Consider the following 23714-nt stretch of genomic DNA (forward strand, 5'->3'; position numbering starts at 1 on the left):
GGACTGAAGACCAAGTACAGCTGTACTTCGAAAAAAATGTCTGAGGTTTCTGTTGCCAGTATAAGTACCTTATTGTGGTTTCAACACAATAACTATACACCAGACTAACGGACAAAGGGGTAAATCTGGAAATAAATTCTTGCATGTCCAGAGCTCAAGAGATTCAGTGTTTTTTTTTTCAAATTTATTTTACTTGTCTACAACCTGAACGTAATCGTCTACCAACAGTCCAGAATTATAGTTAACACAAAGAGAACCTGATTGAGTTTCATGTGAAACCATTTCCTTAAACTATTATTAGAGTTTTATTGTTTTTACTGCTACTTCCACAACAAACAATTCAGAAAATTCAGGAAAAAATAAGCATGCATGTACTGTATATAGAGTAGACAGACAAAGCAGTCATAAGTTATAAACATCCTGTTTTATTTTCTTTTATAATTACAAACAAAATATCTGAACTTTCAGTGTCCATTTTCAAAGTATTAATGGTTCACGTTATATTTCACATTCAGAAAAATCTACTAAATTCAGCAACTGAACCAGCAGAACATTGTGTTCTTACGCATTACCCTTTGGCAAACAGTAACACATTTTAAATGTTTTTTGGTACATTTTAAATGTTAACAGTATCTTTTAAAAGAGTTTACAAACATCCAAAGCCAGGGTAATTCTTCATCCAGAAGAGGCAGCATTAATGTGTTGGCGCCCTCGCAAAGTCCTCCCCCTTCTTAATGGAGGCCTTCAGCTCATCCAGTGCTTCGGCCACCAGCTTGGTCTCCAAGGCGGAGAGCTTGCCAAGGCCCAGGTTTCGTTCCACTCCGTGTCTGCCGAGGAGGAGAGGGGTGGAAAAGTATGTGCATTCGCCTTCCTCTGACCTGACGAATGCACATTCGATGACCCCTTCTTTGCCATTCATGGCATCCAGCAGGGACACGGCGAACCTAGCCCCTGCATATGCCATGGAGAGGGTGGCAGAGCCTGCCCCAGCCTTCGCCTTGACCACCTCAGTGCCTGCGTCTTGGATACGCCTCGTGAGGTTAGCGAGAGTATCCGCACTAAACTCCATTTTGGGAGTGCACCGAGATAAGACCGGAATTATGGTCTTGCCCGCATGGCCACCAACTACAGGGACGTTGACATGAGCAGGATTCAGTCCCGTGAGTTCGGCCACGAAGGTGTTAGCCCTGACGATGTCTAGCGTCGTCACACCAAAGACCCGCTTAGGGTTGTAAACTCCATGCTTCCTAAGAATCTCTGAAGCTATGGGAACAGTGGAGTTTACCGGGTTGGTGATTAGACAAATCATAGCTTCAGGGCAGTTGCGGGCACAGGCATCAGCCAGGGTGGCCACGATGGAGGCGTTGGTACCGAAGAGGTCATCCCGTGTCATCCCGGGCTTCCTGGGCACTCCAGCAGGAATGACGACAACTTCACTCCCCTTCAGAGCTTGCGGGAGTTGTTCAGGGCCGACGTAGCCAGTGACCTGGGCCCTGGTCTCAATGTGACTGAGGTCTGCAGCCACTCCGAGGGTGTGGACAACGTCATAAAGCGAGAGCTGGCTGACCAGTGGACTCTTCTTAAGCAGCAGTGACAGGGGCTGGCCGATGCCCCCAGATGCACCCAACACTGTCACCTTTGTATTGCTCTGGGAAGAGCTGCAGAAGCTGCGAGCAATACTCACAGCTGATCTGGCTATCCGAGAGAACATTATCACTACTGCTTTGCTGGTACGCTGAAAATGAAATGAGAATTCTGCAGACTCTCCCTTATCACCCACCCTAGGTTCTAGAACTAATATCACGTGAGCAACTACGTAAAACGCTAGCTAGGCACGCAACATCTCATTGGACACGGACTGGAACAGAATGGAAGAACGTCACTTTGTGGACGAAATGCATTTCGGGAGTGAAAGAAATGCATTTTGTGTACGTGACTTTTCTGAACATATAGGCTATTTCCATAGGGTAGCCACAAATGCTACAGTAAACACTAGTTCGCTGCTTAAGACTAATGTATCATGCAGTTTTAATAACAATTAATTAAATAATTAATAATCAAAGACCAAATTAATATCCGTCGCTTTGCTCATATTATAAATAACCTGATATTGCCCCCTGTATATTGGGCCGAATTTTCTTCCCAGTCCATTACTTTCCACCGTAAAAAATAGCCAACAGATAATATGAGCGCCTACAAAGGTTACAGCAGATTCCTTTGCTTTCTTCTCTTCATCTGCTCAATAAACGTGTTATTTGACTGCTTAGGACACAGCAAGAGGGTTGAAATTTGCGATTTCAGAGATGAAGACGGGGAAATCCAAACAAAATCGTACTGGCAAAATTGTTCAGAATCGCCGGAATTGCGCGGCGTGGCGGTAGGTGGCACTCGATTGTTTTACGGGCGGTAAGCGAAAACCGACTCGCTGGTGCTAGCCGAGCTTCAGCAGCTAGTCCTGGGCGGAATCCCACAGCGCCTCGTGGTGCGCCTAACCCGTCCGGCTCCTGACGCCGGCTTTGTCACTAGAGATTAGGACCAGCGGTGTGCAATGGATCTTAACATAAAAAACTATGTGTAAGTGTAACCAGTGTGGTTTGGTTTTTATAATTTAAACTTATAAATTTTTTATACTGGATGTTTGTGTGTATTTCCCTTAAAGAAAGTACCAACTGCTGATGCCTTCTTCCGGGCACCTCAGTTTGCCCCGTGGACAGCGAGACGGTACGTAGTGTTTCGGCGGTCGCGTACAAGGAATGTATTTTCAGTTATACTGTATAAAGGTTTGTAGCTTTGCTTTTGATTACGTTTGTGAATAATTATTCGTGTGTCGTTTAATGTCGTTTTTGTTAAAATGCATTATTTTGATGGATAGGTGACCGGGCTTTTTATGTTCTCTGTTAGGGGTTACACACAGTCTTCTTCCTATGTTCACGTGTTTTAATAATTGTTCCACCGATCTGGGTAGAACAATTATTAAAACACGTGAACATAGGGGTTACACACAGTCTTCTTCCTAACAGGAAGTTAGGAAGTGCTCCACACAAACACGAACGAGTGTTATTTTTCAATTACGTGTGGCTTGCCGTGATCGTATAGTGGTTAGTACTTTGCGTTGTGGCCGCAACAGCCCCGGTTCGAATCCGAGTCACGGCAGATGATGTCTTATAAAGCTATTACTTTTCACACCACATGTTTCAACTTACGTTTTTAAATCTCTTTTTTTTAATCAATTTAGCTGTTTATTTACTTGAAACCGTAGTATTCAAAGTCGGATATTAATCTGAATGCTGAAACTCATTTTCGGGTTATTAAAAACAAGAACCCTGTATCCAATTAGGAGTACTTGCTTGTTTGTGAAGCTGAATTATACAGAGATCTGCTTCATTTTCTGTATATCTACTTATAGGACGTTCGTCGGACGTTTTTCTTAAAAAAAAAAAGAAAACTAATAAAATGACATGACGTTATTCTTGCTTCTGCAATGAATCCTCCAGATAGTGGAGACGGCAGCGAAATTGCATCCAACATGTTACACACAACAATACAATTTGTAATATATATTTAACTGTCAGTAAGTTTAATGATATTGTCCTGCCAGAGTTTAAACACAGTGAGCACACCTGTGTAGCAGGCATCTCCTGTCCTGCTGTCCTTCACATCCTCCCTGCATTGGTTTAATGGTTGGGCCAACGCTGTGGATACCATGATTATTGTTAGCCTGTATAGTGCTGATTGCCAGCAGGCCGTCGTGTCACAATGCACAAAGTATGGTATTCTCTCCATCCATCCATTTTCCAAACTGCTTATCCTACTGGGTCGCGGGGGGTCCCCGGAGCTTATGCCAGAATGGCACGTGGCAGGGAACAACCCAGGATGGGGGGACAGCCCATCGCAGGGCACACTCACTCCATTCACTCACACATGCACTCCTACGGGCAATTTAGCAAGTCCAATTAGCCTCAGCATGTTTTTGGACTGTGAGGGGAAACTGGAGTACCTGGAGGAAACCCCATGACGACATGGGAAGAACATGCAAACTCCACACACATGTAACCCAGGCGGAAACTCGAACCCGGGACCCAGAGGTGTGAGGCAACAATGCTAACCACTGCACCACAATGCCGCCCCAAGTTTGGTATTATTTGTTTTAAATAAATAAATAAATAAATATAAAAGACATGCAATTGCAAGACACTGTCTCCATAAACTTTATTATATTATCAGAACTTCATTAGCAGCCGTTATTGATCCAGGATTTTTTTCATTCAGGGTCTAGTGAACGTTGATCAAATCATTTTTTGATGTTTTTACAGGAGATTCTTCTGCTTTTTTCTGTTCATCTGCTCGATAAACGTGTTATCTAACTGCTTAGGATGATGCTGCTAACGTAGCCTGTTTGCTGTTATAAGATCTTGTTATATTATAAGATCCCCTACGTAAAGTCGCCGACTTGATACTAAGGAGATCATGTTTAATTCTGAAGCTTGACTTTTAAAAAAATTACATCGCAAAACGAATCAGAACCTCTGTCAAAAAAAAAAATCACAATTAACCTTTCTGCTTCACAAACCAAAAAACAACACGGGCCAAGAAAAATAGTTCATGAGAGTTTATTTAATTGCAGTACGTTACAGGTCAGTACATTTTGCCACAGTCACATCCTGCTCATTCCCATCAGTGCGGTAAGGTGGCCAAGACAGGTCAACGAAGAGTTTTCTTGTCCGAGTTGCCCCTGTGACGCAATTTCAACATGGCGGCTTACACACTCTACAGGAATTCTATTTTATAAATCTTTAAAAATGTTTATTTTGTTAAATGTATGAATAGTTATAAATGTAATTGCACGTGTTAGATTTAGAGAATAAAATATCGTGACCGTAAACAGTATCCTAGCATGCAATATCAGTTTTTTACCAGACTTACTGTTTTTGATTTGTTTGTAGTTTGTTTGCCTCTCGAAAAAAGAATATCGCTATGAATGTACTAAAATATTTTATAAATATTTAACAGCATTCCCAATATAAAGCAATTGTAGGTTCAGGGCCCACTAGAGTTAGATCATTGCTGGCATTCACAGGATTCAAATCAGCAACCTTCCGATTGCTGGCACAGCTTGCTAGCCTCAGAGCTACCACAGTGATTTACTGTAAATGCATTTAATTTAGTAGCAGAACAAATTCTTCATTATTCATTAGCCAATCACTTAAACATAGTTGACGGTGGAGTCCGTGGGTGTGTGTATGTATGTATGTGTCCTGCCCCGATTGTCTGCTCCTCCTGCGTGTCACGCCCTCTCGCTGACCTAGTGTGGATTCCCCGTGTTCACCAGCTGTTTCCGGTTACCGTCGTCAGTCCAATGTATTCAGTTTGTTTGCCCATACAGGTCATTGTATTGTCTGTCTACGTTTTGGCTCGCTTTATGCACCATTAAAACCCGTAATCCCAGACTTGTCTCCGCTTGTGCTTCCCTGGATCAATGCATGACAGTATGTGTGCGCGTGCGTACACGTTCATTCGTTCGTCCGTTTGTCCGTCCGTGGTCAGTGTTAGTTGTGACCTGTGTGCTTGGTTTTCTAGTCCTGCTCCTCTGTTTAGCTTAGTTCCTTAGTTTTGTTAATTAGTGGTTTCTCCCAGGTTGTTTTGGATCCTTCGTGGTCATTTTATTTAGTATTTTACCCCAGGGTGTTCCGTTTTTCTTTATTAAACACCATTTTTGTCTTGGAGCGGTAGTGGATCGTCACCTTTTTCCTGCCTGCGCCATAAAAGTTAGCCTTTTCAGAAATAAAAAAATCACATTATAAACATTTCTAGCCAGGACTTTTGAGCTCTGAAGCTTATAGACACAGGGGTTGGCTACACATAGGTGAATGAGATGTTCTGAAATTTTATGTAGTTTGATTACTAAAGTGTTACAACTTTGGAGTGACACACTGTTTTTTTCAAAGTCAGTGGTCTACACAATATTGATGACACAGGTGTCCCACACCTGTAGGTGTTTGCATACTGTCAGTGGCCCATCAGTCTGGAATGTCACTACACCCCACAATCATCATTTTGGAAAGGCAGTTTGAAACGCAAGAAAAGTAGCAACAATAAAATCCTCTAAAGTCTCTTTTATAAGACAGACCTGGTCAACATAGCAGCCGTACAAACTTACAAACATATGAAAACACAACGTGTTTATGTCCTTTATCACCCAGGGGCAGAATGTTACCAAGAGTGCGGTGCGACTTCACATTTCTGGTCCGTCTTACCTACATTCTCCATCACAGTCAGGCACAGGAGGGACACAGAGGCGAAGGAAGATGTTTAGTTATCTTAAGTACTTGGCCATCCATGGTGTTTGTGGAGTTTTTATGCAGTGCTTCATCGATTCAGCCAAGCAAGCAGACCTGGTAGCTATCAGACTGATTCAAGGGTGTAGCTTTGGGTACGGACAGTAAGGACATGTCCCTATAAATACTCTGGGAGTACTGTGTGTGTTATAGGGGGACGGGAGTTTGGAGGTTGATTTTGTCCTTACCAACGTTGAAACCAAACCTACGCCTTCGGGTTGGTTTAGGAGAAATATCCCAAGCAGTCAGTTTATTTCATTTTTCTTTTATTTAACCAGAGTGTCACACTGAGACAAAGTCCCTTTTCTAAGCGAGCCCTAGCCAAGAAACAGCAGCACAAGGTTAAAACATAGCACACAACATAAAACATAATCGTACACAAAGGCAGATTAAAGAAAAGATGAAGTGTATGACAAAACACAATCCAATACATTCACAATGGTACCTTACAAGATTTCCAACCAGAAAGTGAAATAAATGAAGTTTTAACTGATTTTGTCATAAGTTCCAGGAAGAAGGTATGTTATAGCAAAATGCAACCTTATGAAATTCAGTTGTTATAATGGGTTAATAAGAATGAGAATATTATTATTATTACCTGAGATTATGTATTGTTGGTTAACTATTAGAAAACATAGAGATGCGATGGTAACGAACCAATAATTGTTTATGGAGACAGTACATATCATACTCTCCTTTCCTCAACCCTATTGCACATTTTTTTTTCAACTGTCCAAGCCATGGATGAGGCATGCAGTGACATGACTTTAGACCAGCGTCAGGCCTAGATTCGCCATGCCAGAAGATTCTTTCCAAGATGCTTGGCAAGAGAAAACATTCATTGATTCAGTGATGTGGATGAGAACCTGTGGCCAAATCCACATTTAGTTTTTTGTAAGGCAGGTTAGGAACATTGCAGAACTTTAGTTGTGAGAATTTATGCTGTGTATTTTATCAATAAATTTTGGATTTGTTTAAATGATTCCACTGCATCTGTATATGCATGTTTTTTCCCTTTACAACAATGTTATATGAAGCACCACAATGAAACAGGTGTCAAAAATTCTGTATTACTATATCTAATGCTTGGAAGGACAACCAAACAGTGGAACTATTAGTAGCTTGTGTGTGGCCGATCTAAACAAATTTTACTATGATTCTCTGAATGTAATGTTTCTTTATAAATATGAACGCAAAAAGCAATGTTTTGAATGTTGGAGAGTGTGTGTTACAAGTGGTTACCATATTGTGTTCTGTGACTAGAGTTTTGGAAAATAACATCAATGTTCTATAACTAGTGAAAAAATGATTGGAAAAAACTGTAATATGTAGCCATGTGGTGTTTCTGCAAAAAAAAAAAAAAATCTGGAGATGCATAAAATGGCCAATTAAATTTAAACTTAAATTTAAGAAAATTAACCTTTGTCAGTGTGATGCTTAGTCAGTCTGGATGTTTTTCTGTATTTACTCCCCCATGAAACCCCCAGGGGTCTCGCATCATCTCACCTGAACTTCATCAATTTGTCTACAGAGTGTAGTGACACTGAGCACCCAGTTGTCCAAGCCAGCATGGAGCCCTGTGCCGCTTTCCACTTCAGTTAGTCTGCAGACCAAGCTTTGTTGGCCTACCTGGAGGGGAGTCACTGCTTTTGGGATGTATCTCTCCAGAGCAGGATGTGGAAACCAGTTCACCACTAGAGAACCCAGAAGAGATGGATGGGAAGCCCAAGATTCTTAGTCAGCTCTGTGTAGATGATGAGCTGGGCTTGTAGCTTATTTACATTTCTCATTGACTACCTTGTGTCTCATAAAACAAAAACCAATGAAAGATACAGTCAATTACATAGGTCAGGGGTAATCAATTCTGGTCCTGGAGGGCCAGTGTCCTGCATCCTACCGCATTTCACAGCATTCACACCTGGTCTCAGGTAGATAACCACCAGAAAAGACTGTTCAAGTAGGATGGAAAACCTCCAGGACACCGGCCTTCCAGCGATTACCCCTGACATACATGGATTGGATCTTGTTTGCAGTTTTGTGGACTGAAGACCAAGTACAGCTGTACTTCGAAAAAAATGTCTGAGGTTTCTGTTGCCAGTATAAGTACCTTATTGTGGTTTCAACACAATAACTATACACCAGACTAACGGACAAAGGGGTAAATCTGGAAATAAATTCTTGCATGTCCAGAGCTCAAGAGATTCAGTGTTTTTTTTTTCAAATTTATTTTACTTGTCTACAACCTGAACGTAATCGTCTACCAACAGTCCAGAATTATAGTTAACACAAAGAGAACCTGATTGAGTTTCATGTGAAACCATTTCCTTAAACTATTATTAGAGTTTTATTGTTTTTACTGCTACTTCCACAACAAACAATTCAGAAAATTCAGGAAAAAATAAGCATGCATGTACTGTATATAGAGTAGACAGACAAAGCAGTCATAAGTTATAAACATCCTGTTTTATTTTCTTTTATAATTACAAACAAAATATCTGAACTTTCAGTGTCCATTTTCAAAGTATTAATGGTTCACGTTATATTTCACATTCAGAAAAATCTACTAAATTCAGCAACTGAACCAGCAGAACATTGTGTTCTTACGCATTACCCTTTGGCAAACAGTAACACATTTTAAATGTTTTTTGGTACATTTTAAATGTTAACAGTATCTTTTAAAAGAGTTTACAAACATCCAAAGCCAGGGTAATTCTTCATCCAGAAGAGGCAGCATTAATGTGTTGGCGCCCTCGCAAAGTCCTCCCCCTTCTTAATGGAGGCCTTCAGCTCATCCAGTGCTTCGGCCACCAGCTTGGTCTCCAAGGCGGAGAGCTTGCCAAGGCCCAGGTTTCGTTCCACTCCGTGTCTGCCGAGGAGGAGAGGGGTGGAAAAGTATGTGCATTCGCCTTCCTCTGACCTGACGAATGCACATTCGATGACCCCTTCTTTGCCATTCATGGCATCCAGCAGGGACACGGCGAACCTAGCCCCTGCATATGCCATGGAGAGGGTGGCAGAGCCTGCCCCAGCCTTCGCCTTGACCACCTCAGTGCCTGCGTCTTGGATACGCCTCGTGAGGTTAGCGAGAGTATCCGCACTAAACTCCATTTTGGGAGTGCACCGAGATAAGACCGGAATTATGGTCTTGCCCGCATGGCCACCAACTACAGGGACGTTGACATGAGCAGGATTCAGTCCCGTGAGTTCGGCCACGAAGGTGTTAGCCCTGACGATGTCTAGCGTCGTCACACCAAAGACCCGCTTAGGGTTGTAAACTCCATGCTTCCTAAGAATCTCTGAAGCTATGGGAACAGTGGAGTTTACCGGGTTGGTGATTAGACAAATCATAGCTTCAGGGCAGTTGCGGGCACAGGCATCAGCCAGGGTGGCCACGATGGAGGCGTTGGTACCGAAGAGGTCATCCCGTGTCATCCCGGGCTTCCTGGGCACTCCAGCAGGAATGACGACAACTTCACTCCCCTTCAGAGCTTGCGGGAGTTGTTCAGGGCCGACGTAGCCAGTGACCTGGGCCCTGGTCTCAATGTGACTGAGGTCTGCAGCCACTCCGAGGGTGTGGACAACGTCATAAAGCGAGAGCTGGCTGACCAGTGGACTCTTCTTAAGCAGCAGTGACAGGGGCTGGCCGATGCCCCCAGATGCACCCAACACTGTCACCTTTGTATTGCTCTGGGAAGAGCTGCAGAAGCTGCGAGCAATACTCACAGCTGATCTGGCTATCCGAGAGAACATTATCACTACTGCTTTGCTGGTACGCTGAAAATGAAATGAGAATTCTGCAGACTCTCCCTTATCACCCACCCTAGGTTCTAGAACTAATATCACGTGAGCAACTACGTAAAACGCTAGCTAGGCACGCAACATCTCATTGGACACGGACTGGAACAGAATGGAAGAACGTCACTTTGTGGACGAAATGCATTTCGGGAGTGAAAGAAATGCATTTTGTGTACGTGACTTTTCTGAACATATAGGCTATTTCCATAGGGTAGCCACAAATGCTACAGTAAACACTAGTTCGCTGCTTAAGACTAATGTATCATGCAGTTTTAATAACAATTAATTAAATAATTAATAATCAAAGACCAAATTAATATCCGTCGCTTTGCTCATATTATAAATAACCTGATATTGCCCCCTGTATATTGGGCCGAATTTTCTTCCCAGTCCATTACTTTCCACCGTAAAAAATAGCCAACAGATAATATGAGCGCCTACAAAGGTTACAGCAGATTCCTTTGCTTTCTTCTCTTCATCTGCTCAATAAACGTGTTATTTGACTGCTTAGGACACAGCAAGAGGGTTGAAATTTGCGATTTCAGAGATCAAGACGGGGAAATCCAAACAAAATCGTACTGGCAAAATTGTTCAGAATCGCCGGAATTGCGCGGCGTGGCGGTAGGTGGCACTCGATTGTTTTACGGGCGGTAAGCGAAAACCGACTCGCTGGTGCTAGCCGAGCTTCAGCAGCTAGTCCTGGGCGGAATCCCACAGCGCCTCGTGGTGCGCCTAACCCGTCCGGCTCCTGACGCCGGCTTTGTCACTAGAGATTAGGACCAGCGGTGTGCAATGGATCTTAACATAAAAAACTATGTGTAAGTGTAACCAGTGTGGTTTGGTTTTTATAATTTAAACTTATAAATTTTTTATACTGGATGTTTGTGTGTATTTCCCTTAAAGAAAGTACCAACTGCTGATGCCTTCTTCCGGGCACCTCAGTTTGCCCCGTGGACAGCGAGACGGTACGTAGTGTTTCGGCGGTCGCGTACAAGGAATGTATTTTCAGTTATACTGTATAAAGGTTTGTAGCTTTGCTTTTGATTACGTTTGTGAATAATTATTCGTGTGTCGTTTAATGTCGTTTTTGTTAAAATGCATTATTTTGATGGATAGGTGACCGGGCTTTTTATGTTCTCTGTTAGGGGTTACACACAGTCTTCTTCCTATGTTCACGTGTTTTAATAATTGTTCCACCGATCTGGGTAGAACAATTATTAAAACACGTGAACATAGGGGTTACACACAGTCTTCTTCCTAACAGGAAGTTAGGAAGTGCTCCACACAAACACGAACGAGTGTTATTTTTCAATTACGTGTGGCTTGCCGTGATCGTATAGTGGTTAGTACTTTGCGTTGTGGCCGCAACAGCCCCGGTTCGAATCCGAGTCACGGCAGATGATGTCTTATAAAGCTATTACTTTTCACACCACATGTTTCAACTTACGTTTTTAAATCTCTTTTTTTTAATCAATTTAGCTGTTTATTTACTTGAAACCGTAGTATTCAAAGTCGGATATTAATCTGAATGCTGAAACTCATTTTCGGGTTATTAAAAACAAGAACCCTGTATCCAATTAGGAGTACTTGCTTGTTTGTGAAGCTGAATTATACAGAGATCTGCTTCATTTTCTGTATATCTACTTATAGGACGTTCGTCGGACGTTTTTCTTAAAAAAAAAAGAAAACTAATAAAATGACATGACGTTATTCTTGCTTCTGCAATGAATCCTCCAGATAGTGGAGACGGCAGCGAAATTGCATCCAACATGTTACACACAACAATACAATTTGTAATATATATTTAACTGTCAGTAAGTTTAATGATATTGTCCTGCCAGAGTTTAAACACAGTGAGCACACCTGTGTAGCAGGCATCTCCTGTCCTGCTGTCCTTCACATCCTCCCTGCATTGGTTTAATGGTTGGGCCAACGCTGTGGATACCATGATTATTGTTAGCCTGTATAGTGCTGATTGCCAGCAGGCCGTCGTGTCACAATGCACAAAGTATGGTATTCTCTCCATCCATCCATTTTCCAAACTGCTTATCCTACTGGGTCGCGGGGGGTCCCCGGAGCTTATGCCAGAATGGCACGTGGCAGGGAACAACCCAGGATGGGGGGACAGCCCATCGCAGGGCACACTCACTCCATTCACTCACACATGCACTCCTACGGGCAATTTAGCAAGTCCAATTAGCCTCAGCATGTTTTTGGACTGTGAGGGGAAACTGGAGTACCTGGAGGAAACCCCATGACGACATGGGAAGAACATGCAAACTCCACACACATGTAACCCAGGCGGAAACTCGAACCCGGGACCCAGAGGTGTGAGGCAACAATGCTAACCACTGCACCACAATGCCGCCCCAAGTTTGGTATTATTTGTTTTAAATAAATAAATAAATAAATATAAAAGACATGCAATTGCAAGACACTGTCTCCATAAACTTTATTATATTATCAGAACTTCATTAGCAGCCGTTATTGATCCAGGATTTTTTTCATTCAGGGTCTAGTGAACGTTGATCAAATCATTTTTTGATGTTTTTACAGGAGATTCTTCTGCTTTTTTCTGTTCATCTGCTCGATAAACGTGTTATCTAACTGCTTAGGATGATGCTGCTAACGTAGCCTGTTTGCTGTTATAAGATCTTGTTATATTATAAGATCCCCTACGTAAAGTCGCCGACTTGATACTAAGGAGATCATGTTTAATTCTGAAGCTTGACTTTTAAAAAAATTACATCGCAAAACGAATCAGAACCTCTGTCAAAAAAAAAAAATCACAATTAACCTTTCTGCTTCACAAACCAAAAAACAACACGGGCCAAGAAAAATAGTTCATGAGAGTTTATTTAATTGCAGTACGTTACAGGTCAGTACATTTTGCCACAGTCACATCCTGCTCATTCCCATCAGTGCGGTAAGGTGGCCAAGACAGGTCAACGAAGAGTTTTCTTGTCCGAGTTGCCCCTGTGACGCAATTTCAACATGGCGGCTTACACACTCTACAGGAATTCTATTTTATAAATCTTTAAAAATGTTTATTTTGTTAAATGTATGAATAGTTATAAATGTAATTGCACGTGTTAGATTTAGAGAATAAAATATCGTGACCGTAAACAGTATCCTAGCATGCAATATCAGTTTTTTACCAGACTTACTGTTTTTGATTTGTTTGTAGTTTGTTTGCCTCTCGAAAAAAGAATATCGCTATGAATGTACTAAAATATTTTATAAATATTTAACAGCATTCCCAATATAAAGCAATTGTAGGTTCAGGGCCCACTAGAGTTAGATCATTGCTGGCATTCACAGGATTCAAATCAGCAACCTTCCGATTGCTGGCACAGCTTGCTAGCCTCAGAGCTACCACAGTGATTTACTGTAAATGCATTTAATTTAGTAGCAGAACAAATTCTTCATTATTCATTAGCCAATCACTTAAACATAGTTGACGGTGGAGTCCGTGGGTGTGTGTATGTATGTATGTGTCCTGCCCCGATCGTCTGCTCCTCCTGCGTGTCACGCCCTCTCGCTGACCTAGTGTGGATTCCCCGTGTTCACCAGCTGTTTCCGGTTACCGTCGTCAGTCCAATGTATTCAGTTTGTTTGCCCATACAGGTCATTGTATTGTCTGTCTACGTTTTGGCTCGCTTTATGCACCATTAAAACCCGTAATCCCAGACTTGTCTCCGCTTGTGCTTCCCTGGATCAATGCATGACAGTATGTGTGCGCGTGCGTACACGTTCATTCGTTCGTCCGTTTGTCCGTCCGTGGTCAGTGTTAGTTGTGACCTGTGTGCTTGGTTTTCTAGTCCTGCTCCTCTGTTTAGCCTAGTTCCTTAGTTTTGTTAATTAGTGGTTTCTCCCAGGTTGTTTTGGATCCTTCGTGGTCATTTTATTTAGTATTTTACCCCAGGGTGTTCCGTTTTTCTTTATTAAACACCATTTTTGTCTTGGAGCGGTAGTGGATCGTCAACTTTTTCCTGCCTGCGCCATAAAAGTTAGCCTTTTCAGAAATAAAAAAATCACATTATAAACATTTCTAGCCAGGACTTTTGAGCTCTGAAGCTTATAGACACAGGGGTTGGCTACACATAGGTGAATGAGATGTTCTGAAATTTTATGTAGTTTGATTACTAAAGTGTTACAACTTTGGAGTGACACACTGTTTTTTTCAAAGTCAGTGGTCTACACAATATTGATGACACAGGTGTCCCACACCTGTAGGTGTTTGCATACTGTCAGTGGCCCATCAGTCTGGAATGTCACTACACCCCACAATCATCATTTTGGAAAGGCAGTTTGAAACGCAAGAAAAGTAGCAACAATAAAATCCTCTAAAGTCTCTTTTATAAGACAGACCTGGTCAACATAGCAGCCGTACAAACTTACAAACATATTAAAACACAACGTGTTTATGTCCTTTATCACCCAGGGGCAGAATGTTACCAAGAGTGCGGTGCGACTTCACATTTCTGGTCCGTCTTACCTACATTCTCCATCACAGTCAGGCACAGGAGGGACACAGAGACGAAGGAAGATGTTTAGTCATCTTAAGTACTTGGCCATCCATGGTGTTTGTGGAGTTTTTATGCAGTGCTTCATCGATTCAGCCAAGCAAGCAGACCTGGTAGCTATCAGACTGATTCAAGGGTGTGGCTTTGGGTACGGACAGTAAGGACATGTCCCTATAAATACTCTGGGAGTACTGTGTGTGTTATAGGGGGACGGGAGTTTGGAGGTTGATTTTGTCCTTACCAACGTTGAAACCAAACCTACGCCTTCGGGTTGGTTTAGGAGAAATATCCCAAGCAGTCAGTTTATTTCATTTTTCTTTTATTTAACCAGAGTGTCACACTGAGACAAAGTCCCTTTTCTAAGCGAGCCCTAGCCAAGAAACAGCAGCACAAGGTTAAAACATAGCACACAACATAAAACATAATCGTACACAAAGGCAGATTAAAGAAAAGATGAAGTGTATGACAAAACACAATCCAATACATTCACAATGGTACCTTACAAGATTTCCAACCAGAAAGTGAAATAAATGAAGTTTTAACTGATTTTGTCATAAGTTCCAGGAAGAAGGTATGTTATAGCAAAATGCAACCTTATGAAATTCAGTTGTTATAATGGGTTAATAAGAATGAGAATATTATTATTATTACCTGAGATTATGTATTGTTGGTTAACTATTAGAAAACATAGAGATGCGATGGTAACGAACCAATAATTGTTTTGCATATATAAATATACCAGTGAGAGTGCACACACAGGTATTGGAGGCCAGCTTCAGAGACTATTTCATCACCTTGATGAGTTGAATGTCCAGGCTTAGATATGAAAGCATAGAGGTACGGTAGAGTCCAAAGCCGTTTTAGAGGCAAACATACAAAAAATGCCACCATAACCTAAAACATCTACAAAAACAGCTGCAATGAGCTTTCCTTGCAGGCAAACGAAAACGAATCTTATTTCTAAAAAAACAGTGTTACAGATTGTTGAAACGGTAGCGACCTTAACCAGAGAAGTTTTGGTGAGTTTTGTTGTGTTTTTTATAGAGTTTGAGAGAAGTTATATAGTAAACGGTTTAACCGAAGTTTGTTTTCAAATGGAAAATGTTAACATAATTCAAAGTAAATGGGTTATTTTTCGGCTTTACTTGACAACTGAATGCACAAATGCTGTTTTATTTATTTATTTAATGTGTATTAGTATTTTATGAGGCTAACGTGTAGTGGGAAAATACCGTAGCCATTTTGAGTTAACTGCGAAACGTAAACTGTTTATTTTTCTTTTTCAACTGTTAAGATTTAAGCACTTTTGACTAAAAAAATATAATGTTTATGGCCTGTTGTGCAGGCCAGGTTTTTATTCCACCCGGGAGAGATTCCCGTGCATCGAGGGATAACGACGAAAGTTCATTTGCGCGTGTGCATGTGTGAGGAGACGCGCGTGCACGAGGACAACGGACGGCGAGGTTTGCCCAAGGATTTCGCGCTTTAAGAGGCTGAGACAACGTCACAACCGGCTCGAAGGGACACGATTTGAACTTTATTTTTCCTACTGGAAGACTTTCTCACTGTTATTGTGGTAGGATTGTGCAATTACCTCTCATTGATTAAATGGATGAGGACTGAACGGAACATTGAACTGAATCATATAAAAACATCCCATGTAATGTACTTTTCAGTATTGAATTCTTTTGCCATGTTGTTCTTATGGTTTGAGTTGAATAGTATATTTTCAGCTGTATCCTAAAAGAACGCTGATTTAAAAGGTCCATTCAAGAAAGGCGCTATAGTAAGAGTTGCAGACTCTTTCAGATTGAGAGTTACTGAAGGGAAGAAGGTAAATAGTTTAGTGAATCTAATTATCAACCCAAGAGTAAGTATACAAACCGATCTTAGAAAAAAGAAATGTCTAGTTGTCAAAACTAATTAAATCTACGATAGTAATTACCAAAACCTATCCTGGATCTAAAAAATGGGAAGGGAAAGAGGAAGTTGAGCCAAATTGATTGTGCTACTTTTGTGTGTATGTGTAATTGTGTGTTGTATGTGTAATTTCAGTAAAATTGCCGGCTATAAACCCAAGGTTTTATCTCTGGTCTACTTATCCATCGTTTAAGCTATTCAAACCACTCCTTCCAAACCTAGAACTGTCCCAGTAGCTTATGTCCTCTGTTTCTCAGTGACACGAGTGCTACAAAAGCCCCAGAGCTGAGCTGATAGTCTTCAGATGACACTATAATAACTGACTGTCATGCGCCCCTGCGGTCTGTTCCCTCTATGCCCTGTTTTACTGGTGCGGCAATGAATCTTCCAAGGTTCCAATGCAACAATAATTATTCCATCGTTATGTAAATGCATTGTATCGGTACCAAATAATCCCTGAACAAGTTTAATTAAGTTGAAATTTTTATTTAGCATTTTTTTCCTCTCTTTTCAGCAATGTGACAGCATCACAAATGCTACTGCTGTGTGATGGAACACAGCCTGCAAACTGAGAGAAGCAAGAACAAGACAAGTCAACCAGAACCTGCTGTATACTGTACATTCCAGAGAAGGTTCATGAAGCCTTCAGTGATAGCGGAGCTGTTGATGAGGCTCTGAATCGAATTACAATAGCGGTAGGGAAAACCAGCCATAGCAGCCAACTGGCTCAAGTACCAGGCCAACAATAAAGAGTAGGAGCACAAGTATTGGGGCCACAAACATCTTTAGGTTGCCTAGATGACTGACACACACACACACACACACACACACACACACACAGACAGACAAATTAACAAGGATGATTTAGTCATACATAGTTATGTAAGATGTGATTGTCAGGCTTGTTAAGGTATTAGCTTATTGATGTTAATGTGTTAAGTGCTTATTTACATTTGAGAGACAAACCATGTTCCCATTTGTGTTGAATAACCAGCACAATTCTTGCAAAATGGAGCCAGCAGAGAAAGAGGAGAACATCAGGTATTGTGCTGTGTTTCACACCCAGGGAGGAGCTGTCAAATTAGCTCTGAAAAGACTGGGCTCACATACTCTGGCACATGTGCTAGATTCACCTCAACCTCCACTGAGGAAGATGCATCCCACAAGCAGGCTCTTGCACGCACTCTACTCATAAACCTTCCTTCCCAACTGTCTCTCTCCCTGCTCCTCTGCCCCTTTTCTCAGATCACAGAAAGGTTACAGAAAGGTAATACTTAAATGGAATAAACATTGTGCAATGTTATTGTAGGTGGTGTACACATTCATGTTCAGCGTCACGTGAATGGTCTGAGTCATAAACAACTGCCTTAATCATTGTAAATTGTAAAGGTATCGAAAATTCACGCCTTGTTGGAAAGTTCTGCTCCCTTGGTGTGCAACTCAAAAACCTCATTGTTAAGATTCCAGCTGACCATTAATCCTGGGATCTGGTTGTCTATTGATCCACTGCAATATCCATTTTCCGAACCACTTATCCTACTAGGTCGCGGGGGGTCTGGAGCCTATCCCAGAAGCAATGGGCACGAGGCAGGGAACAACCCAGGATGGGTGGCCAGCCCATTGCAGGGCACATTCACACACCATTCACTCACACATGCACTCCTACGGGCAATTTAGCAAGTCCAATCAGCCTCAGCATGTTTTTGGACTGTGGGGGGAAACCGGAGTACCCAGAGGAAACCCCACGACGACATGGGGAGAACATGCAAACTCCACACACGTGACCCAGGCAGAGACTCGAACCTGGTGTGAAGCGATAGTGCTAACCACTGCTCCACCATGCCGCCCACCACTGCAATATTCCCAGGAAAATAACAGTACCTGAGCAATGACTGTATTATTCATGGGATATAATTATGCACCAATGATTCGAGTATTTCGAAATCTTACACAAGATTCCTTGGGAGAAACTCTGCTGCCAGAGACCCCACAGAGTATTGCGTGGCCGGCTAAAGCTGGGTTTGTGTTCCTTTTATTCTTTGTATCGTTCTGCATATGTCTAAAGCAGCTTTGTGATGCCCATGAGTGAGGCCCGTCCAGACGTTGGATCACCCTGCTATCTGACTCCAATCGTTTCTTACTTGTCATTTCAAATAAAAGTTTCTGCTAAATAAAGAAATGTAAAATACAATAGTCAGAACTCTAAAGGCTAAGCCCCATAGAGATACAAGGGATCTCATTCATGTCACTTCTATAATTAAAATAATATGACAGGGTAACTCAGCAGGTTGCCCTATTGCCTCATACTTCCACATGTGTGGAATCCCACGCTTACCCACAGCAGGGCACTTCAATCTTGGTCAGAGGAGGGACCTCTTGGTGGATACAGACACACTGCAGAGACCCCCTCTTTACACATTAGAAAACGCTGTTATGGATTAGGCCTGGCCTACAGTATATTAACACAAGCATTAACTATATTAACCTGTATATTTATGAGGTAATGAATAAAAATAAATGGCCGCATTAATCAATTTATTTGTCGTCATGCTTACAAGGCAAAACAAACATTACTGATTAGGACTTATTATTGTTACAATTTTTACATAACATTTCTATTTCATTTCAGAGTTTTTTGAGGTTCGTGTGTGTCTGTGTGTGCATGGTTCAGGTAATTTAGTCAATACTATAGGCTGTGAATAGGGTTTCTTTTATTGTTATAATGTCCACTGTTCATGTAATTTAGACTGCAGGGGCATCTCAGTAATTTGGACATTTTTGTATTTTGTAACATTGTATGTGACTGTTCTACTGTTCTGTTAACATAGAGCATTTTAACTTTACATTACGCTAGACCCTATTGTCTCAATTGGGCACTTGTACAATAACATTTGAGTTGAATAAAGAATCGGGATAACTAAGCATACGTGTTTAATTCAGAGTTATATAGAGTTTATACTGATTATTGATCTGTGGTTTGATTTATTACTGGCTTGATTTAATATAACATTTATTTAGACATTTTTCATAAAATTTCACAAAAACTGTTTTGTCATTACGCAATGATTGACGGACCCACTGCAGTTTCTCTGCAGACCCCTTGTTGAAGACCGTAGTTTCAGAAATTACTGTATGCTCTGTTCAGTTAGGTGTTCCATGCCCAGTTTGGAATTAAACAAACGTTTTTTTTTCTTATGTACAAATCTTCAGTGATGCCAGCAATATAAATCCTTGTTCTGAAGAAAGTCTTCAAGAAATGGTGTAATGGACTGAGGCAAGCTGACAGAATGTGCTCTAACCTTGAGATCTGCATACAGCTGCCTGAAGCTTGACTGCTTTAAACCTTTTACTGTATTAAAACATTCACTATTAACAACAAAGTTGCACCTGCAGGAATGAAATTGTAAATGGAATGCTATATCAGAATAAGGGAACAAATCACTCAGACTATATCTGAAAACCATTTAATCGTCTTTAATATTTAATATCCATGAAGTAGTTCACATATGCAGTTTCAAAGAAAACACTTTTTAATCACAATTCCATTACTACGTCGGTAACTAACCACACTGGGCACAGCCTCCCGTCTCCTAGGGTGAACAAGGTATTGTCACATTACAGTAGCAGGCATCTGTGTGGAGGCAGAGCCTGAGAGGCATCCGCTAGGCGACGGGCAGCAGGCGTGGACCCAACAGATGCCTGGCAGGCTAAATACGCAGTGGCTGCGTTCCACCAGCCGGTGGAGGGAGTGATAGGCAGCCACTGCCAGTTGTGTGTGAAGCGCAGACCCATGGTCTGAGGAAGCATTCTCCAGTGTATCGCGTGTTCAGACACTGACCCTGTAAGTGCATGTTTGTGCTTTACGCCATCACCTTATATTGCTCTGACCTAAATATTGCTTCATACAGTAAAGAAAAGTTTATTTGACAGATCCGACACCGTCAGTCAAATTAAAAAAGCAGAAAAAAAATCGGCAATACATTAAATACATTAAAGTTTACGTTATATTGCTTTGCATATAAAGACATTCCGTCACTTCGATTTTGGCAAAACATTTTGGCAGTCCACACTATCACATTTTGATAAAATAAAAACACTCCGACAGAGTGAACATTTGGATTACAGACTTTTTTTAAGGCTACACGTAGAAGGCTAAGTAATGGAGCACTACTCTTCTGTAGACCAGAGTTGGTCTTGCGCACCTACCACGGTAACGCGAACATCCTTCAAGAAATCTTACAGTACTCTCCACCCTGCAAACGTACAACAACGCCTCCTTGTAGTAGCTGAAGACGGAGCTTCCCAGTGGCTCCCAGTTGACCACAAAGCCATTTCAGTGGGAGCTGCAGGAACCTTCCATTCACCAGCTGCCCAAGTGAATAAAAGTAACTTGAATCTTAAAATTAAGGCACATCGTTCACAAACCACCTTTTCCATCACACGTTGTTGTCTCAACACTGGTGAGCTTCAGAAAAGAACTTGATCCTGATGTCTAAAATACACAGGCACAATATATCTACATTAAATACTTATTGCATATTCGATTATTGCGATTCAGAGAATCTTGTTTTCGTTTAAAAAATTCACCTTTTCAGAAAGCGCAATGTCTCTCTGATATCTAACATCGATGGTTATTGCCATTAACGTAATATTGAGTAGACTGCTACAACTTTATGTTGAAGTTAAACAGAAGAAATAAAACAATAAAGCCCGTTATTCATATAATCAACTACCATCTGTCATACAGTAGCATGAGTGCAATATAAACTTTAGAATATACAAAAACTGTTTATCAAATCTTCATTTCATATCTGACAGCCAAGTTATCTTTGAGTTTTAAGTAACAGCGTCCACGAGTCATAATAAAAAAAGTCTCCTTATATTCCTTTTCAATATAAACTTTAGCACAATAAAAATGTCCTGAAAGTTACTGTGAGACACAAAGAGGCATGCAAAGCGAAGCCCATGATGAACACAAACACAAACCGTACCTGCATATACACTCTTTGTGTACCTGCATATACACTCTTTCTTTTGAGAACTCTCGTTCTCAAACTTGCCATGACGGAAATGATCACCACATTCATGTTTTTTAAAGTTTAAAAATGAAAATGATGTTAATCAGATGGGCCATCATCATATTGTCCTACTCAAGAGGATTCTGATATAAATTATAGAGAGTCTGCATTTGAGAGCTGCATTGAATAGGATGCTTGGCACGCAGGAAGTTACAACTGAAGTGGTCAATCACACAAAAGAAGCATGAGTGCTGAAAGGAGATGCATCCCTGCATATTAATATTGTTGGTTTCCAAGTTAATGGCGGCAGGTGGCATAGTGATTAAAACCCTGGACTTGTGCTAAGAGATTGCTAGTCTGATTGGTCTTTCATGTGTAATGATATATGGTAAAATTCATTCCCAGGGCTTGAGCACAGTTAATGAATAAAGTGTGATGGGGATGTATTTATGTATAAGGGTGATGTCATTTTAGGGGTTTGTTGTTAGGATGATGTGGCACCATCCATGCAGCCACATCCAGTGGGATACATCACAACGGGAGATTTATGCTGGAAAAGAGGGGTTTGCATATCAAACCTGGGGCCTCTGATAGCACCATATGCATGAGGAAAATGTCACTTTAATTTACCAAATACTGCTTTCAGTATAATATCCAGCGTTGGGAATTTTAGGTCCAGAAGCTACAATTCCAGACCAAGATTTTGTTTTTACCAAGCTGATGAGTCCTCTGTGACTGTGACTCTAAACTCAACTGGTTGGTAGAAACAAAATCCTAGTCTGGATTTGTAGCTACTGAACCTGAAATCTCCAACTCTCATAATATATGCTTCTCTGGAGACTGTTTCTAGGGGGTCGAATTGAATTCTTTACAGCCACAAAATATGCAACGCAGAAAGAAACATAAAGAATTCTACTATCAAAACCATTTGTGAATATTAAACACAACATTTCTTCAGCCTCTTCTCATTTATGAAACTTCGTAGTAGTATAATTGGATAGATAAACCAGGAGGTTCACCTGAAGGAGCGAAGGACTGACTTTGGAATGACACTTTCTTTTTCATTGATCTCTAACCTTCATCTTACGAAATTTTTATATTTTTAACATTTTAACGACTTAGAAAATCAATTGCAAAAGTAAATGAATGGTTTTTGATTAAAGCTGACTACAGTTTACCCTACTCAAATTTAATTAAATATCTATCAGTGATCATACAGTGATTCAGACTGTTAGTTTAATGAGGTGGATGACAAATTTGAAAAATGAAAAAAAAGGAAAAGGGAAAAAATGTAAACAATAAAAGAAATACTTGAGAAGTAGACTGCACCACCACGTCCTCCTCTGCAGCAGCGTCAGCAGCAGTGTTACTGTACAAGCTGTTAGTAGGCCTGGGGAGCCGGCCTGGGGCGCGCGGCCCGCTAACAGCCCTGCTCATTCTCCTCCATGATCATGCTGTTCTCGTGGCTGTTGTCTTTGGAGGCCCCTGGTGAAACGCAGGACAGCAGCGGGTCTTCCACACCCACAGGAGACACCGTGTCGTCCATCAGCATGCTGTCCAGCTTCGAGGACCCCCTGGTTGCGATGCTGTACACACTAGGCTCTCTCTGGGCCGGGGGCCCATTGCTAAAGCTGATGGTGCCGTCGCTGAGATTCAGAGTGGTGGGTCCTGGCGGCTTGGAGGCCGCGTGCTGCTGCTGATGGTACAGATCCTGACTGCAGTCTCCCCGGACCGGTTCCTGCTTGATGGCCCGATTTGCAAGTTCAGGGGAACAGAGGGCAGTGGGGGCAACCACAGCCAATCCATGAGCGCGAGCCTGCATTTCCAGCTCCTGAATCACACACACATACACTAAAGTAAATTACACTGGCACAAGTGTTGCTATGTTTAACCCAGTTGCAAACACATGAATAAATGAGCATTACTATATTACTACTGTATATATCCAGACCGATGACAACATCACATTTATCCAACCCCAGGTCATGTAACAAATGTCAACAATAGCCAGCCCCTTCCCCCAATCCACAACTACTCTATTCAGGGGATGTTAACAGACTGATCAAGAGACAGAACCCTTAAAAGCAAGCTGGGCCAGACTCTGCCTCTCAGTCCAGTTT

The 23714-nt window shown here is 41.5% G+C and overlaps 3 protein-coding genes and 1 long non-coding RNA gene across 13 annotated transcripts in view; 1 reads left to right on the forward strand and 3 right to left on the reverse strand.

The window, feature by feature from the left end:
- Nucleotides 1–405: 405 nt before the first annotated feature.
- LOC125744699 (malate dehydrogenase, mitochondrial-like) lies at nt 406–1799 on the reverse strand. Its single transcript, XM_049016815.1, has one exon. The coding sequence runs from the start codon at nt 1709–1711 to the stop codon at nt 695–697; it is 1017 nt and encodes a 338-aa protein (XP_048872772.1). The 5' UTR covers nt 1712–1799; the 3' UTR covers nt 406–694.
- Nucleotides 1800–1927: 128 nt separating this feature from the next.
- On the forward strand, nt 1928–19484 carry LOC125744704 (uncharacterized). 4 transcript variants are annotated; one of them, XR_007398483.1, is made up of 4 exons: nt 1928–2574; nt 2660–2721; nt 16002–16232; nt 17091–19484. It is a non-coding gene; the product is annotated as an uncharacterized LOC125744704 (long non-coding RNA). The 4 variants fall into 4 exon arrangements; XR_007398482.1 differs by lacking the exon at nt 17091–19484 and having other exon boundaries at nt 16002–16735; XR_007398481.1 differs by lacking the exons at nt 1928–2574; nt 2660–2721; nt 17091–19484 and adding exons at nt 10317–10948; nt 11034–11095 and having other exon boundaries at nt 16002–16735.
- LOC125744701 (malate dehydrogenase, mitochondrial-like) lies at nt 8780–10174 on the reverse strand. Its single transcript, XM_049016817.1, has one exon. It carries the CDS (start codon nt 10083–10085, stop codon nt 9069–9071), a length of 1017 nt encoding a protein of 338 aa, XP_048872774.1. The 5' UTR covers nt 10086–10174; the 3' UTR covers nt 8780–9068.
- Nucleotides 19485–20035: 551 nt separating the features above from the next.
- LOC125744849 (microphthalmia-associated transcription factor-like) overlaps nt 20036–23714 on the reverse strand; it is a 34940-nt gene continuing 31261 nt past the window's right edge. For all 7 annotated transcript variants that reach the window (XM_049017130.1, XM_049017127.1, XM_049017131.1 and 4 more), the window contains one exon: nt 20036–23425. In XM_049017130.1, the coding sequence (XP_048873087.1) occupies nt 23015–23425 (411 nt within the window). In that variant the 3' untranslated portion in view covers nt 20036–23014. The remainder of the gene's footprint in view (nt 23426–23714) is intronic.

Source organism: Brienomyrus brachyistius, chromosome 6, assembly GCF_023856365.1.
Source record: "Brienomyrus brachyistius isolate T26 chromosome 6, BBRACH_0.4, whole genome shotgun sequence".
NCBI lineage: Eukaryota > Metazoa > Chordata > Actinopteri > Osteoglossiformes > Mormyridae > Brienomyrus > Brienomyrus brachyistius.